We start from the raw sequence: 18,345 nt of genomic DNA, 5'->3' as shown, positions 1-18,345 counted from the left end.
TGGATGTTTAAATCTTGCATCTTCGGAAATTAAACAACTCTTATCTAAAATTAAAGTTGACACAGACTTTGACATGGATAAAATCACTCCTATTATCCTGCTGAGCTATGCTCGAGTAATTGCAGTTCCTTTGGAAATATTTTTTAATCGTTCCCTTCAAGGTTGTGAGTTTTTAAATATATGAAAGTGCTCTTTAATTACGCTCTTTAATTACCAAGGCTGGAATGCGACGAACACTGATAACTTCCCATCCGAAACGTCGATTGCCTTGCTTAACAGGTTTGTAGGTTTTCGTGTTTTGTTAAAAAAGTTGTCAATTAAATTATTCTAAAAAAATGAAAAATAATAACAATACTGTGCATATGATGAAATAGTTTGATTTCAAAATCTATTTATGTTAACGAGATTTTTAGTCTATAACCAATTTTTACCAATTTTAGTAGCATTACTTAAAAGTTTTTATTTCCTATAGATAGATAGATAGATAGATAACTTCTTTATTAACAAAAAAATTTTATTAACAATATTTCTTTTCTTAAGAATAATGACATGGCTTATTCTGCCGTCTGCCTGATATGACATTTCATTTAGTGTTATAAAGAATAAAAATGAAATAAAATAAATAAAAGTAACAAGTTTTTTTTTCAAATACGAAATTAAAGTGTATACAAATTCAAAAAAGCATAAAGTAACTCAAAATTAGATTTACACAATTCAATTGAGAAATATAAGTATGTTCAAAAACCGGGGTACCATAGCACATGCATGTATTCACAGTCGCGCGAAACACACGGTATTTTGACAGCAGATCAATTTCTTGGTTCGCAAAGAACTTGGGCCACATTATGCTCAAAGCTAATTTAGCCTCATTACTTTTATTCTTAACATGCTTTGCGAAGTTAAGGTTGTGTGTGATTAAAACTCCCAGATACTTAAATTCCTGCACCACTTCAATAGCAATATTATTTAGTTGCTAATTCTCTTTGGGAAGCCTTCTTCTTTGACGAGTCTCAAAAATCATCACCTTAGTTTTGCTAGTATTGATAGCTAGCCCCCATTTCTCGCAGAATGTATTTAACCTGTTTATTTGCAGCTGTAGAGTGAAAGGGTTTTCCCCCAGCAATACTAGGTCATCAGCATAGAGTAAAACTTTTACTTGTATGGCGGCAAAAGATATTCCTTCTGGAAGAACATCGGAAATATCATCAATAACTAAAGCGAAGAGGATTGGGCTTAAAATACAGCCTTGTGGGACACCTGTTGTCGTTTCAAACCAATCTGATAGATGCGACCCATCCCATACCGAAGCAGTCGACGATATAAGGTAGTTGAAGTATAGCTGCAAGAATTTCCGAGAGATTCCAAGCATTGAAAGCTTGTACAACAATGCTTGTCTATTAACCTTGTCAAATGCAGCTTTGAAGTCAACGAAACAAGCGTATAATTTTTTCTTTTTATCAATACATTTCTTGGAAATACTTGTTAACGCAAATATATGGTTTAGAGTTGAGTAACCCGCTCGAAAACCGGCTTGGAACATACTGAGAAGGTTTTTGTCCTCAACCCAATTGGTCAGCCGTTCGTAGAGTATTGAAGTGAAGATCTTCCTTAATGAGCTAAGAATAGATATGCCTCTATAGTTCTCTGGCTGGTTCACATCTCCACTCTTATAAATTGCAAAAATAACTCCTTTGTTTATAATCGGTTGAAGTATAGAAGAAGATAATTTTTCAATTGCTCAGTACCATTTTTGTAAAATTCTACTGGAATTCCATCGATACCAGGTTCTTTATTATTTTTCATTTTTTGTAAAGTTGATTCCAATTCTCGTAACAGTATTGGACCATCCAGTTCATCGACTATAAAGTTGGGGAGAGCATAAGAGAAGGTATGGAGATTCACGTCAAATGAGTCGCTAGTGTCTCAGCTGCGAGAGTATTCACCGAATGTCGACAACGTCCTCCTAGCTCGCGAATATTATCCCAGAAAACTTTTGATTTTTTACAATCTACAAGTTTCTTCGCCAGACTAGTATTGTAATCTCTTCTTTTTTGCTGCGCATAAAGTCTTGTACTCCTTATTTACGTGAAGGTAAATACTTTTGAAGAACAATGAATTTGTGGATCGAAATAGTTTGAGAGCTTCTTGAATTCATTATCAAACCATAAGTTTTTAGGAGTAAAAGAGTTAGAGTTGTTATTGCTAATGGCAAATGGCGCTGAGATATGAATTACATTTGTTATTCGTTCATCTAAATGTTCTACTCCGGTTGTGGCATGGGGAGGGAGGGAGCTAAAGTTACGATCCAGGAGAAATTTATAAACGGTAGCACTGTTTTCTTTCCACCTTAACTTTTGGAAATTATTTGAGATGCTTTAGCTAGCTACATCAAAGAATTTAACGTATTTCCTATATAAACAATTACAAATTGGATGAATGAAATGAATTTGAAGTCAACACCTCATATTGTTTACGTGATATCGAGAACTGAACTTCATTTTTAACCAAATGTTCGTACTGTTTTTCGTAGATTTTATTTTTGTATGAAAAAACGGAATGTTGGATTTTTATCAAAAATTCACTGAATGTCGAAAACAATATTTTATGTGAGATAAAAGAAGTTTGAAGTCAATATTTTTCAATTTTATAAAGACATTTGACTCGAAAATCAATTTTTACGAACTTTTAGAAATGCTTTTTTAGGTTTTTATTTTTTGTTAAAAAACTTTCAATTCTATTTATAAAAAAAATGTTATCGAATGTTCAAAACAATATTTCTTATAAGATAAAATTAGATTTAAATCAAAATCTCAAAGTTTTGAAAAGTTATTTAAGTCGAAATTTAATTTTTATTAATTTTGTTTTAAGTTTTTATTTTTTGTAAAAAAAAGTAAAAGTAACATTTTGAGAAAAATCGAATTGACATTTTTTACATACAAAATAAAAACTTAAAAAAGAGGCTGAGATGCGACCCACACTGATAATTTCCCATCCCGTCTGTCGATTTGTCTTGCTTAAAAGTTTGTCTATATGTACTAGTATTAATTTTACCAAATTTGCGTACTATTTTTTATAGATTTTATTTTTTATGAAAAAGCGGACTGTTGGATTTTTATATAAAAATCATTGAATATCGAAAACAATATTTTCTGTAAAATAAAATAAATTTGAAGCCAATATTTTTAATTTTTGAAAAGCTATTTGAGTCGAAAGTAAATTTTTACCAAGTTTTAGTATTGTTTTTTTTTAGAGTTTTATTTTTTGTAAAAAACCGTCAATTCGATTTTCTTCAAAATTCTATCGAATGTTGGAAACAATATTTTCTATAAGATAAAATTAGTTTGAAGCCAATATTTTATAGTTTTGAAAAGATATTTGAGTCGAAAATCAATTTTTACCAACTTTATTTAAATTTTTTTTTAGGTAATTAATTTTTTGTACAAAAACTATCAATTCGATTTTTTTCAAAATTTTACTAAATGTTAACAACAATATTTTTTGACAGATAAAAGTAGTTAAAAGCCAATATCTACAATTTTTAAAAAGATATTTGAGTCGAAAATCAATTTTTACCAACTTTTATACATTTTTTTTAAGGTTTTTATTTTTTGTAAAAAAACTGTCAATTCGATTTTGTTCAAAATTTTACTGAATGTTGACAACAATTTTTTTTGAAAGATAAAAGTAAATTAAAGCCAATATCTCAAAGTTTTGAAAAGATATTTGAGTCGAAAATCAATTTTTACGAACTTTTATTAATTTTTTTTTTAATTTTTATTTTTTGTAAAGAAACTGTCAATTCGATTTTTCTCAAAATTTTATTGAATGTTGAAAACAATATTTCTTATAAGATAAAATAAGTTTGAAGCCTAAATTTTAAGTTTTTGAAAAGATATTTGAATTGATATTTAATTTTTACGAATTTTGAGTAATGTTTTTTTTAGATTTTAATTTTTTATAAAAAAAACTGTCTATTCGATTTTTCTCAAAATTTTATCAGATTTCAAAAACATTATTCTCCGTTGCTCAAAATTGTTTTGGAAATGAAATCATATTTCAGTCGTAAAATTTTGCAGGTGACAATTTTTTTTTTTCAGTTTTTTTGATTTAGAAAAAAAACCGTTAAAAAGATTTTTTTCAAAAAATATATTTCTTTGAGATCACGTTACAGTTTATTATATAAAATTTAACTTAAGTCTCTAGCGTTTTTTATTCATAAGATATTTAGGGTTAACCCAAATTTTCACCTTTTTTTTATACTGCTATGGTAAAAAAACCACCCACGCAATTTTCTTGAGAGCCCTTTCTGCATCTTTCTGCCTTATTACCTGTATAATAAAATTTTTTTGAAGTCGATATCTCTTCTGGTTCTTGAGCTATGGACGACGAAAAAAACGTCGCGAACGTACGGACGTACAGACGTACGGACGTACGAACGTACGTACACACGCACGCACAGACATCTTTCTAAAAATCTTTTATTTCGACTCTAGGGACCTTGAAACGTCGAGAAATTTCAAAATTTTCAATTTGACAAATCGGACCCATTACAATAACTTCCTATGGGAAGTTAAAAAACGTTACTCCAAGTTGGTAAACATTTAATTTCGACTCAAATATCTTTTTTTATAAAAAAATTGAGATTATGGCTTCCAACTAATTAAAAAATTAAAGGAAATATTATTTTCAACATTCTGAAAATTTTGAGAAAAATCTAATTGACAGTTTTTAAAAAAATAAAAAACCTAAAAAAAACGACTTAAACTTGGAAAAAATTTACTTACGACTCAAATAGCTTTTAAAAATTAAAAATATTGCCTTCAAACTTATTTCACAAAAAATATTGTTTTTGATATTCAGTAGTTTTTTTTTATAAAAATCCAACAGTCCGTTTTTCCATAAAAAAATAAAATATACAAAAAACAGTACGCAAATTTGGTAAAAATTGATGTTCGGTTCTTGATATCTCTCAAATTAATTTCGTTTATCCAATTTGTAAGAATTTTAAAAATGCTAATTAAATTGGTAAAAATTGGTTAACGACTAAAAATCTATTTAAAAAAAAACTTGATTTTCAGACTAAACTATTTCTTTTTATGAAAAATATTGTTGGTAATTTTTAATATTTTAAGAATAGTTCAAATTAAAACTTTTTTAAACCAACACCAAAACCTACAAAGCTTTAAGCAAGACAAATGGACAAATGGGATGGGAAGTTATCACTGTGGGTCGCTTCCCAACCTCTTTTTTTCTTTTTATTTCGAAAGTATTTTTAATTTCAAAGTGCCTCATGTATGCGGAAGATTTAAAAGCCTTTTCTTGTTTAAAAACACAGAATGATTGCTTTTTTATGCAAGAAGATCTTGAGAGATTATCGAATTTGTTTTCTATGATTAACTCCATACACCTTAATATTACAAAATGTCAAAGTTTAACTTTTTTCTCGAAATTGTTCATCAATTAACTTTTCTTATAAGATACACAATATATTTATTTCAAGAGTAACCTCTAAAAGGTTTAAAATATATAGATTTTATTATTAGCAAAAGGTTACTCAATGTTGGGTATTTTCTTAGGCAATTCAAAAGAGTTCTGTGATCCATATACATAAATATATTGTAGTACTATTTGGTGCCCTTTGTATGAATATCACTCTTTTAGAATTGAACAAATCCGAAAAAGATTCCCTAGAGTATTAATGAAAAGGCTTAATTTTAATATAGATATGCCTTCTTATGTACTAAATGTAAAATATTTGGAATCATGCCTCTCAACATTCGAAGAAAGTTCTCTGGCGTTATGTTTATTCGTGGAGTATTGTCCAATCATATTGATTTTTCAGCCTTAAATAATTTCAATGAGTAACTAATAACGTTTGCTACATGACCGATTTTAGTCTGAGAAGATTTTTATTTAAAAACAATTTAATTTAAAATTTAAGTATCCTTAATGGTGGCAATGATTAACTATCAAGTAATCACTGGAGAATTGTAACTTTCTTTGATGAAATAAACTAAACCAAAATTATATAAAATCAATACTTTCTTCCGATTACATAAACAAAAGGACAAAAGTCAAAGTTAGAAAAATCCATTCCTTGTCCATAGGAGTATACAAAATTCGAATAAATCCCTACGTGATATATGGATTTTCTCAAAAAACGTTTCCCTCTAATTTTCTAAAAGATCGCGAATATTTCTGGAAAGAGTCAACAAACTTCATAGTCAAAAATTACTACAATGACTCAATAAATGCTTCCTAAGAACTAAAAATACCCTACAGAAAAAAACACATTCCAACAAAATCTTTCTTTAAATGCTAAATCGATAATTTTACCCATAGTTTAGAAAAACGAAAAATAAAAACAAAAATTAAATTGCTCTTAATTCGAAGTGCGAATTCTTAAACCTAAAAAAAAAAACAAAAAAAAAAACGATCCTGGACTCTTTCTAAAATCTAATTGCAGCAAAACAGAAATTCATTCCCCAACCCTTCTCTGTCCTGTGAATCCGCTCGATTGCCACTCTTTTGCGGCAAAATCTAGCAGGATAAGTATTTTTAGACATATAAATTCTAATTTTTGTCAAAAGAATGAACCGCTTTGTGCTCGGGCATCATGGGCTTCCGGGCATGTGCGCTGCGCTGTGCAAAGCTATTTCCAATCTCACAAAAATTCGTACTCTTTTATATTTCGAAAATTGCTGCAAACTTATTTTTATGTATATAAGCAATATCGCACTTTGCAACATGCTGTGTGGATTCTGGAATAGCTAAGTACTAAAACAAAACTCAAGATCGTTTACTATTGTTGTTGTTTTGTGTGTTTCTGAGAAGATGAGATCTCTCCTTAATGCATCACACCACACAAATGACTCTCAGCAACAAGTGTTTTGATTTTTTAATTATAGTATTTTCATTTGATGTGGATACTTCGAGCATATATTACCCCATAAAAGGTCACACTAAACAATTTAAAAATAAACAAAAACAAATCACAGACTGAACCGCCCACCGGCGCTCCACCGCCGCCGGTGTGGCGGGAAAAACTACCTGATGATTGTGCCATCTCAGACAGAACTGCTGATGATGCTGATGCTCCTGTCTCGAGGCCGATCCAGCACTAAGATGCTCCATATTGTTGTGGCCTTTTAAGGGAATGATGTTACTCCGAAGTCACGTGTGTCGTGTTGTTGTGTTTTGATTTCGATTTCTCACGCTGCTGCTCCTGCTGCTGATGATGATGTTTTGTTGTGATTTGTGAGTTTTTCAACATTTGGTTTTGAAAACCGCGCGCAATTTTAGAATTTCTAGGACACTTGTTCTTCGACACTCACTCACTTTTATTTTTTTTATTTTATTTCGTTTCACGATTACGCATTCACTATTCTATATTTAATATTATTCAATTGTGTTGCACAGTGAGAATCCGAATCCGAATCAGAATAAAAAAAAAATCTCACCGAGACTTGGTGATAAAATAAATTTGTATTACCAGAATGCCATCATCATGGATGCAATTAAATGAATTTGTAAATTAGAAACAACACAAAAACAGTGAGTAGTGCAGTGAGTACAGAATAGAGCGGCGGTGAAGACACTTAGAAATGTATTTTTATTATTTACGAATAAATTTAAATTGTTCTTCACACTATATAAATAAAATATACTATATAAAACAAAAATTCTATTTAAATTTACAAATTGTAGGTATGTGCAGACCGCGATGCAGAGCGAGAGACACAAGGGCTATTTTTACCGGTATTTTTCTTCTTTTTTTTAAAATTTAAATCGCTTTTAAAAACGAACCGAAAATCGACTCCGAATTTTATTTGATTTTTTCCAAATACAGTCCGAATTTGAATTCAATCGAACTTAATCGAATCGAATCGAGTCGAAAACGAAAGGCTTTAGTTCCAAATTAGATTTTTTGTTGTAGGTCTGAATTCTGGCCTCACTGTGATGCGATGCGATGTGACAAAAATAATATTTTTGTAGGTAAAATATTTTGAAATATATTATTTTTGTCTATTTTCTTAAATTCAAATCCAGCCCGGCTGTACTATTAATAGGTTTAAGTATTGAGCTGGAGGATGACTAACAGAGACGTTGTCACACTTTTTTTCGTCGTCTTCTTCGTCGTCGTCGCGTCGATTCGCACTTCAAAATTTGTCAACTTGATTTCAAAATACAAAATATATCGAAAATAGTTTTATTTTTCTTCTATATTTTTTTTTTTTTTAAAGAAAAACCCTTTTTAAATTGCACTAACAATAACCTCACGGCGAATTTAAGTGAATGCGAAAGTCATTTCGCGCAGATATGACACTCACTCGCCGAATCGAACCGAAGAGGAAATTTTTCTGTGGAAAATTGAATGTCCATCGCGGTCGTAACTTGGCGATGTACTCGTACTCGTACTCGTACTCAAAAAAGAGTCTTGTCCCAATGTACTTATCTTAATTTTATTTAGAAAATTAGAAAAGATTTAAAAGATCTAATGAGATTCTATTTAAGTTTTCTTTTGCTTTTTTGTTGCTCTCTCTCTATAGTTAGGAAAATCAACCAAAAAAAAAAAAGAAAACTCAAAATTTCTTTTCTTTTTTCTCAATTCTTTTTGTTTGTTATAATGTTATTTATTTATTTTTCTTTTGCTGGTTAAAATTTTCTTGTTAAGTTTTTAGTTTGTTATTGTTGTTGTTGTTATTTTTTAAGTATATGCGACGGTTTTAAAACTAATGGCATTTTCAGTGATTTCTTGTTGGTTTTTTTTTTTTGTCTATTTCTTGTGTTCAAGTTTTATTTTCGTTGGATATTGTGTCTTCTACATACTCTTGTAGATATACACCTCTCTATTTCTGACCTGGAGCTGACGATTTTTGATATAAATAAAACACATTACAACAGCGCGAGATAGACGAAAACTATACACAAGTTGTAGCCCAAGATCCTAAACCAAATAGCATCTCAACAGAAAAAGAACCGAAAAAGAGACATAGGGACACATATCTTCTCTAAGTAGCTTAGCATAGCGAGTGCATATTTTGTCAAATGAAGACAATTTTTTGGTTTTGGTTTTGGTTTTGGCCAGGAACGCGCCGCACCACATCGCACCGCCACTACTTGGTGCCTGAGATTTTTGTTTTTCAATAAAAAAAAAAGTAAAAAAAGATAATTTGTCGAAAGTGTCCTAATCACACACGAATAGGAAAAAAATTTATTATGTCTTTTATTTATGATTTTTAAAGTACCCACGAAGATAATAAAACAAATAAATAAAATTAAAATCAAAATTTTAAATTAAAAGACCATGTGAGACACTATGTATGCACATACATACATACAAGCAATCAAAGGGGAGACGCAAGAAAAAAAAAAGAATATTAATTTGACTCACTCATAATATGATGTGTGTTTTTAATGGACAGGAGGCTATTTATTTTTGGTATGTTGGAAATGTTATGTGATGATTTGGTTAGACAGCGGAAGGTGCCATAGAAAATGTGTCAAATTAAGTACCATATTGTTTGAATTATCATATACACAAATATTTGACAAGTTACTTTGTTGTTTTTTTTGGTCTTCTGGATGGTACATAAATATTATGATGTATTGCGGGTACACCATGGCGTATACGTGCTTTTTTAAATAACTTATGTCAGGGCACTTTTATGAGCAGTAAGATTTCTTACAGTCTAGAAATAAAAAGGTTGTAAAAAAAAGATACTGTTTGACTATTAAACAAAAATATTTCGAGGACTTACCAACTGTTTTTTTATTTGATTGCGATTCGAAACGTTTGTTATTGGTTCGAGAAACATTCAAGATTCTTCTTGTGTTAAACTGGTTTACAGAGATCATCAATCATTAATGAAACAGGGCGATTTGGAATACAAGCGATGGAAGAGGTTTCGCATTGAAATTTTGTATCAAAAATATTGTTCAATTCGAAACAAAGCGGTCTTAGCGGTACGTACAGCAAAGATTTAGTTGTTCTGTGGTCGTTTTAATAATTGTCAAAGCAGCAAACAAATTTGGTAGATAAATAAGCAAACTGTCATCCTGTAAGCCCCAAAATAATCAGATTGAAGAGTTGGATATTAGCAACTTGATCCGAAAATTCGTTTTCAGCTCTATCAATACCAAGCAACCGCTTAAAAGAAAGGAACTTCAAGTTCACGATTACTTAAATTGACTACTATTTGTTTCGAAGATGTGGTCGAAAGCATCTTCTCTATTAATTCAGGAGGTCTTGATCAAATGCATCCACTTTTATTTCCAGTGCTTCTACCATATATAATTCAATTATTTCGACAAGTGAGTTTCCAATTAAAAAGAGGCTGGGATGTGACCCACACTGATAACTTCCCATCCCGTCTGTCGATTTGTCTTGATTAAAAGTTTGTCTATATGTAGATTTTATTTTTTATAAAAAAGGGACTGTTGGATTTTTATATAAAAATTACTGAATTTCGAAAACAATATTTTCTGTGAAATAAAATAAGTTTGAAGCCAATATTTTTAATTTTTGAAAAGCTATTTGAGTCGAAAGTATATTTTTACCAAGTTTTATTATTTTTTTTATGTTTTTATTTCTTGTAAAAAGAACTGCCTATTCGATATTTATCAAAATTTTTCAGAATGTTGAAAACAATATTTCTTATAAAATAAAATAAGTTTGAAGCCTAAATTTCAAGTTTTTGAAAAGATATTTGAATCGATATTCAATTTTTACGAACTTTGAGTAATGTTTTTTTAGATTTTTATTTTTTATAAAAAAAAACTGTTAATTCGATTTTTCTCAAAATTTTATCAGATGTCAAAAACATTATTCTTCGTTGCACAAAATTTTTTTGGAGATGAAATCATATTTTAGTCGTAAAATTTTGAAAGTGACAACATTTTTTTTTCAGTTTTTTGCTATGCTATGGTAAAAAAACCACCCACGCAATTTTCTTAAGAGCCCTTTCTACATCTTTCTGCCTTATTATCTGTATGAAATCGACATATCTTCTGGTTCTTGAACTATGGACAACGAAAAAAACGTCGCGAAAAATCGGACCCATTACAAAAACTTAATACGGGAAGTTAATAAAAAAAGAGAAAAATCATACCAGTGCAGTGCCTAAGTCTTCCAGATGTGATGATTTTAGGCCGATATCTATCCCACCGTTTCTGTAAAAAGTGTTTGAAAAAATCATCCAAGCTCAAATACTTAGATTTCTTAACCGTACAAATCTAATAACTTCTAAGCAGTCCGGCTTCCGTAGGAAAAATAGTTGTCTCACAGTGTTAATAAGTGTCACAGGGGATATTTGAAAGGCCATTGATTTTCAGTATATAACATTTTTAGAGTTTTTGGAATTATCAAAGATCTTCGATATGGTAAACCGTTTTTTACTATGTGAAAAACTTTCAAACTTGTTTTGCTATTCTTCTAGTGCAGTCCGACTAATAAACTGTTGCTTAACTAATAGACTACAAGCCGTTGAAATCAATAAAGGTCTTTCTGAATTTTTATTAAATATTAGTGGAGTACCACAAGGATCTATTCTCGATACCCTGCTATTTTCAATTTATATCAATTCGTTTGTACGCTGATGGTGCTCAGTTATGCATAAGTTTTCCGTTGGTACTCATCGAACATACTAACAATTTTTTTAATGAATTTCATGGAGTTATTAAGCACTGGTCGGGGAATCATGGCTTAGTCATAAACCCAAATAAATAAAAATGTGTTATTATTTCTAGGAACAAGGTAGAGCTTTCATGCTTTTCCTTTATAATCTTCAATTCAAATGGTGTAGTTTTCAAACAAAGACTTACTTGGAAAAATCATATCGTTTATATTGTTGGCAAGACATACGGTGTTCTCCTTATGCTTATGTATTCGCAGTACTATATACCCAGAAAAATACGTTCATTACTTGTGAAAACACTTATATTACCTTTAGTTTCTTATAGGTGTGAAAGTTTTGCAATTTTGACTACGAAAGTAACAGAAAACTAATTGTTGCAGTTAAAAGTGCGGTACAATATGTCTATGGGTTAAAGCGTTTTGATCGTGTATCACAGCATTCAAAAAACTTCGAACCTTAACTTAATTTTTGGATATATGTACTTTTAACCCATGAACTGGTTGACTTGGTTATTGAAATAACCTATCTTTATTCAAATAGGTCGTGTCATTTAGTGATGCCCCGTTTCAACTATCTACGAGTAACATCTGAACGACAGTTCTTTTTAAACCCTGTACACATTGTGGAATTCATTGCCACACCAAATAAGAGGAGTTAATAGTACATCTTTGATGAAAAAAACAACTCAAGCTTCATTTTATGCACATCTTTAAAAAATATCAATACAGTCATGTGGGAACTAGGGTCTCACCCAACAAACTTCTCCATCTAGCTCGGTCCCTAGCTAAATGTCTCCAGTTTTGCGCTCCAAGCTGGGTCTTCCTCTACTGCGCTGTCCTGTGAGTGTGGATTCGAAGTCTTTCCGAGCAGGAGCATTGGTTTACATGCGCTCTACGTGACCCAGCCATCTTAGTCGTACAGCCCGTACAGCTCGTCGTTACATCTTCTCCTCCACTCCCCTTCGATGCATACGGGAGCGTAGATCACACGAAAATCTTTTCTCTCAAACCGACCCAAGGTGCTTTCATCCGCTTTAGTCATAGTCCATGCTTCTACACCGTATAGCAGCACGAGGATGATAAGGGTCTTATATAGCAACACTTTGGTCCCTCGAGAGAGGACTTTACCACTCAATTGCTTTCTTAGTCCAAAGAAACAGCGGTTAGCAAGAGTTATTCTGCGTTTGATCTCAGCGCTTCTGTTGTTTTCTGCGTTCACAGCGGAGCCTAGGTAGACGAAGTCCTTGACTATCTAAAAGCTACGTCTGTCGATGGTGACGTTTTGACCAAGACGTCGTCGGTGTTGTAGGCCCTTTCTTGACGACAGCATGTACTTTGTTTTGCCCTCATTAACCGTTAAACCCATTTTTGCCGCCTCTGCCTCAATACTTACAAAAGCCCCATTGACATCACGCTGAGTTCTTCCGATTATGTCAATGTCATCAGCATATGCTAGTAATTGGACAGCCTTTTGAAATATAGTGCCTCTAGTGTTGACGTGTGAGCCCTGCACTATTCTTTTAAGCACGATGTTATAAAAATCACATGACAGCGAAAGTTTCTGGTAAGTTGTTTCCAACCTTTATGGAGCAGCGTGAATTCTCCATGGTCATCCTACACAAACGGGCGAGTTTGGCAGGGATACCAAAACTAGACATGGGTCTATATAGCTCGTCCCTGTAGATACTGTCATATGCAGCCTTGAAATCGATGAAAAGATGGTGGATGTCGATTTGGTGTTCTTGGGTTTTTTCCAGGATCTGCAGTAATGTGAATATATGTCCACTGTCGACTTTCCTGATCAAAAACCACACTGATAAGGACCTATCAGGTTGTTGACGATGGGCTTTAGACGTTTACATATTACGCAGAGAAGATTTTGTAGACTGATTCCTCTATAGTTGGTGCAGTTTAGGGGGTCTACTTTTTCAGGATCGGAAAAACAATACTGAGGTTCCATTCATCGGGCATGCTTCCTTCCGACCATATCTTACAGATAAGTTGGTGAATGCTCCTAACCAACTTATCTCCAGCTGCTTTAAAGTGCTCGGCATTCAAGCCATCTGCTCCAGCAGCTTTATTAGACTTCAGCTTAGATATGGCAATCTTTACTTGGTCTAAGTCGAGAGGACGGGATTGTTGGTTTTCTTCGTCTATGCTGAATGGATCGTCCGTTATACAGTCTTCAGAAGTGGTCCTTCCATACTCTCAGCATTGAATGCGGTTCCACTATTTCCAGTTTGATGTTTCCACTTTCGTCTTTGCAGCCTTCGGTTCTAGGCTTATGTACCTGTGAATTTCGTTTCACCTGTTCATAAAACTTTCGAACATCATTCCTGCTTTTAAACCTATCAACATCTTCGACTGCACGCTTTTATGCAGCGCCGCTCTGCTTGCCTGTTGTTTGGCTGCATTTGCCTGCCGACATTCCTCATAAATGAGATGGTTCTGAGTTTTCAGAATCTTTCGAAACGTCTGCAGGTGTACCACAGTGATGCATTTTGATTCATATTCGGTTCACTTTGTACATTGATGATGTATACGTAGCTGATATTCTACCACGGGGAATGATCGTTGCGGGATATTTCATAAAGATTGTTCTCTATTCAGATAACTTGATACTGATATCAGATAATCCAAGACACAAGCCCCCTTGTCTTGTCTTCATATTTCCATATTTTACCATATAGGAAACGAAAATATGATCTTCGAGAATCGACAGAGAGGAAAACTACGGGAACAAACTTGGCGAATAGATGTTGTGACCGAATTCAAATACCTCAGTGTATTGTTATCATCAAACTTAAACTTTGTCATTTAACTTGATGTGGTCGAAATTGTTCGCATATTCAAATATTGATCTTTCCTTTTTTCAATAAATGGAACCACAGGGCTTTATCGCATGACATCACACTATAGTTATCTGGGACTAACGTTTGCAATTGGAAGCATATATTTTCTATGATAATAGCTTAAGTGGAAGACAAAATATATGACCAGGAATTAACTAGAGAATCATCATGAACCTATAGGCTATTCTACGAAAGCCTCAAACATCAATTGCGTACTAGAGAAACTTATTTTAATAGTAGCTACTCATCTAAGGTGATAAGCTCCATTTAACCATTTAAAGCAAGGATGAAGTTACTTAATTTTAATTTTATACCCCACAAAGCAGATCTGCAGTAAACCATTTTGTGACAGATTGTCGTAATTACAAGAAATTCGAAGATTATTCTTCCAGGAAAGTTTTCTGACGTTAAATAGTGTCTAGGGTATATTAAATGGTTTCCGGGGTTGGTTCATTGTGTCCAGTTTTTGCAATCATTTTTTTGTGTATGTTTTAAATCATCAAAAATTACAAGTTTTTTTGTTGTAAATCTTCAAAATAAATTAATTATTTTTACTTTTTATTTTATTATATTTTCTTTTTATGAAATGTCATTCGCGTTAATATTAATGTATTTCATAAAATTTTAAAACTTCTAAAAGAAATGCTATACAGAAAAAGAAAAAAAAAAACAGTATGTCATCTAAACCAGGTAAAAAGATCAAGTTTGTGAAATAATTATGTACATATGTAAGTACATATTTATATTGAAAAACTATTAAAAAAGCGTTAAAAACGGTTATTATTAAAATTTTACCGGATAGTAAAAATAGAAGTTTAAAATAATCACTAAAATTTAACTCCAAAACTTATTTTCAAAACCATGAAAGCATTAAATTCAAGGCTTCTCAGATTTGTATAGAAACTAAGTAAGGTACTTAAATAAGTTTAGCTTTGTCTGAAAGACAAGAAACTATTGTTAAGGACTATGTTGTGCTTTTTTCTTTTGCCTTAAGAACACCTTTTTTTGGTTGTATTTAATGTTTGTGATCTCATTTCAGGACAACATAATGCTTTAAAAACCTTTCGTCTTAATTTTGCCGATCAGAGTAATCAGAGTCTTTATAGTTCTTCGTTTACAAAAATGTTAAAATACTAAAAATTCTATGCATCAAAAGTCAAAACCAATACTGGATTGTATTTTTCACTCAAAATAGAACTGCCCTATTTGTGTTCAGGAAATTATTTAAAGACTTTGAGGCAATTATTTCTCTGAAAAAAGTAACATACCCTTAAATATTAAGCACTAAGAAAAAACATCTGAGTACTGTGATCTATTGACGGTAGACTTCTAAAGTATCACATCTCATATTCTTATTTTCTCTATCATTAACTTTAATTACACTTTAATTTGAAGTGGGTCCCTACACAAAAATGTTCTTAATTTTATTTCTTATCATTGAAACATTTGTGAATAAGCGCAATCTCCTCAAAGAGCACACCTCAAGATGATTTTATGCATTTTTAAATGCTTAATCCAAGACGTGAAATGCCATCCGTCTTCTCTCTTTTCAATCCAAGTATATTACGACAACGACAACGACTACAACGACGATACATATCAAATTAGAACAAAATAAAAGTATCTTTAGGGGCTTTTAGGCGCGAGGGACTCCTCCATTACTCAGAGCAGAGAGTCGTCTTATAGAATACCTCTGCTGTGTTTAGTCTACAGCCCATATCGCATCTCTCTGCCTGTCTCTTCTAGGTCCCTCATTCACTCGAACATGTCATGCCAAATATCCAACGTCCATATGTAGGAACGTTTGTAGTTCATTATTTAGTGTTCATGAAAACTGATGCATGAAGAGGAGAAAAGTCGCAACTATTCTTATACTCAAAGCCGAATTCTGAAATTCCACCAGCGAAGAAGATCTTTTTTTGTCTTTTTTAGATTTTACAATTTACAAAGTGGTCCCGCACTGCCCACCACCACTGCAACCGCTCTGCTGCCACCACCGCACCGTCTCGTCACTCCGTCACCTCCGAAAAATCACCAGTACAATATGCCATAGTACAGTGGGCTGATCTATGTATGTAGCCTTATAGCCACTATTCAGCAGCAGCGGCAACAGCAGCATTAGAATCAGCTAAAGTTTTTGCGATTGCAATTGCGAAATGATCTTGTTTTTCGCGCTAGAATTGAGATCAGGGCGGGGGGCTGAGAAATGGATAAGAGTGTATTTTTATTTTGGATATATGGGAGAGGGTTGCAAGTTTTGTTGTTCTTGCTACTATTTGGATGGCAGGTGCATCTATGCGGTGAAACGGCGCGCGGCGCGGCGGCCGGCGACCAGCATCAGAGACTGAGTGAGTCTCTGAGTGTGAATCGCAATTTGTCTTCCGACAATGATTCTTCTTGATAAATTGATAGCAAGTCGTAGTCGATACATAATATCACATAAATACATTACCAGTACAGAGTACATAGCAGGAGTGTCCCACTTTACATGTTTATTCTTTTTTTGTTGTTGTTGTTGTGGTTGCATTATTTCACTTCTTCTTGACTTGACTTGGCTTCCATTCCAATGGTTGATTTGATTTCTTTTAAAAATAGGATCTGATCTCTATGAAAGGGTGCAAGTATTTTTATAAGAAAAAAAACAAAAAACAGAAAAGTCATACGGAATAAGTGACCAGAAAAATAATGGACTCAACTACAAGATGTATGTACATTGGTGTACCTATGTAGACTTGTAACTTTTTAATGATTCATTCTTGGTTTAGCTTTTTGTTATTGAAAATGTTATTGGGCAGGTTCAGACAACATAAGGGACTTCATTTGCAGTCAACTGCGTTCTTTGAACGTAAATTTAGACCAAGGCAACTAGTTTGTTTTTCAAGTGTCATAAACTTCAAACTCGGAACTTTACTTCACCAACATCTACCTTCAGCTGATAGTTCAAAAACTACCAATAACATAATTGTCTAAAAAACATTCCCCAGGCAAGCTTCAAGTCTATCACTATTTGTAATTTGTATTTTAAAAAAATATTACTTATTTCTTTTCCAAATTCACAAGAGGTTTTTTTCCAATAATAATAATTACTAGCTTTAACTATCGACTTCGTCCGCATTTGAGGTTAGGTTAGGTTAGGTTGGAGTGGCTGTCCAGATGTCATTGACGCACGTAGACCTCAAGGGTCCATTGTGATACCACTAATGAGGTTACTCCTGGAGAATAATGAACTTAAACAAACCATTTCGCACTTTTAATAAAGTTAGAGAGACGTTTTGTGTCAATCGTTGCAAGTTCACTGGTATTATCGAAGAAGGGATTACCGAGAAAGTTATTCCTTTTAATGGAGAGTGCTGGACATGTATGTACATAGAAGATGTTGTACAGTTTCCTCTTCCTACTCGTCTATATAGCTTCTACAAAAGTAATTTGTGTAGACCCCTAGCCTCAGAGCATGTCTTCCTATTAGGCAGTGTCCTGTTATTACTCCAATTGTAGAGCTTATACTTTGTCTGCTCAGGGATATCAAGCCTTTTGACCGTTTTAAGTCAATACTTGGCCATATTTGCTTGGTTTCTAGCCAGGTGGTACTCTGTGACCATCTAGCATTTGTTGATTCTAGAGCATATTGCTTGAGAAGATATTTGCATGTAGCAAGTGGTGTTCCTATGTTATGTTTTTGTCTAACATTAGGTAGAAGTGTTATGTTTTTGGCGAGCTCATCGGCTTTGCAATTTCCCGGAATGTCTCTGTTGCCCGGCACCTAAATGAGGTGAATGTTAAACTGTTCCGTCATCTCATTCTGAGATGATCGACAATCGTGGACTGTTTGAGAGTTTTTGGAGACTGACGCAAAAGATT

The 18,345-nt window shown here is 32.8% G+C and overlaps 2 protein-coding genes across 2 annotated transcripts in view; one reads left to right on the top strand and one right to left on the bottom strand.

Annotated features, from left to right (window-relative positions):
* Window positions 1-8,417, bottom strand: part of LOC129938597 (broad-complex core protein isoforms 1/2/3/4/5) — a 30,241-nt gene extending 21,824 nt beyond the window's left edge. The window contains exon 1 of the mRNA XM_056046256.1: window positions 7,051-8,417. Within this exon, the coding sequence (XP_055902231.1) occupies window positions 7,051-7,134 (84 nt within the window). The 5' untranslated portion in view covers window positions 7,135-8,417. The remainder of the gene's footprint in view (window positions 1-7,050) is intronic.
* Window positions 1-18,345, top strand: part of LOC129938600 (gamma-glutamylcyclotransferase) — a 44,275-nt gene that overhangs the window by 4,792 nt on the left and 21,138 nt on the right. The gene's annotated exons all lie outside the window — the stretch shown is intronic.

Source organism: Eupeodes corollae, chromosome 1, assembly GCF_945859685.1.
Source record: "Eupeodes corollae chromosome 1, idEupCoro1.1, whole genome shotgun sequence".
In the NCBI taxonomy this organism is placed as follows: domain Eukaryota; kingdom Metazoa; phylum Arthropoda; class Insecta; order Diptera; family Syrphidae; genus Eupeodes; species Eupeodes corollae.
Note: the sequence above shows the minus strand (reverse complement) of the source record. Positions and strands in the feature narration are given on the sequence as shown.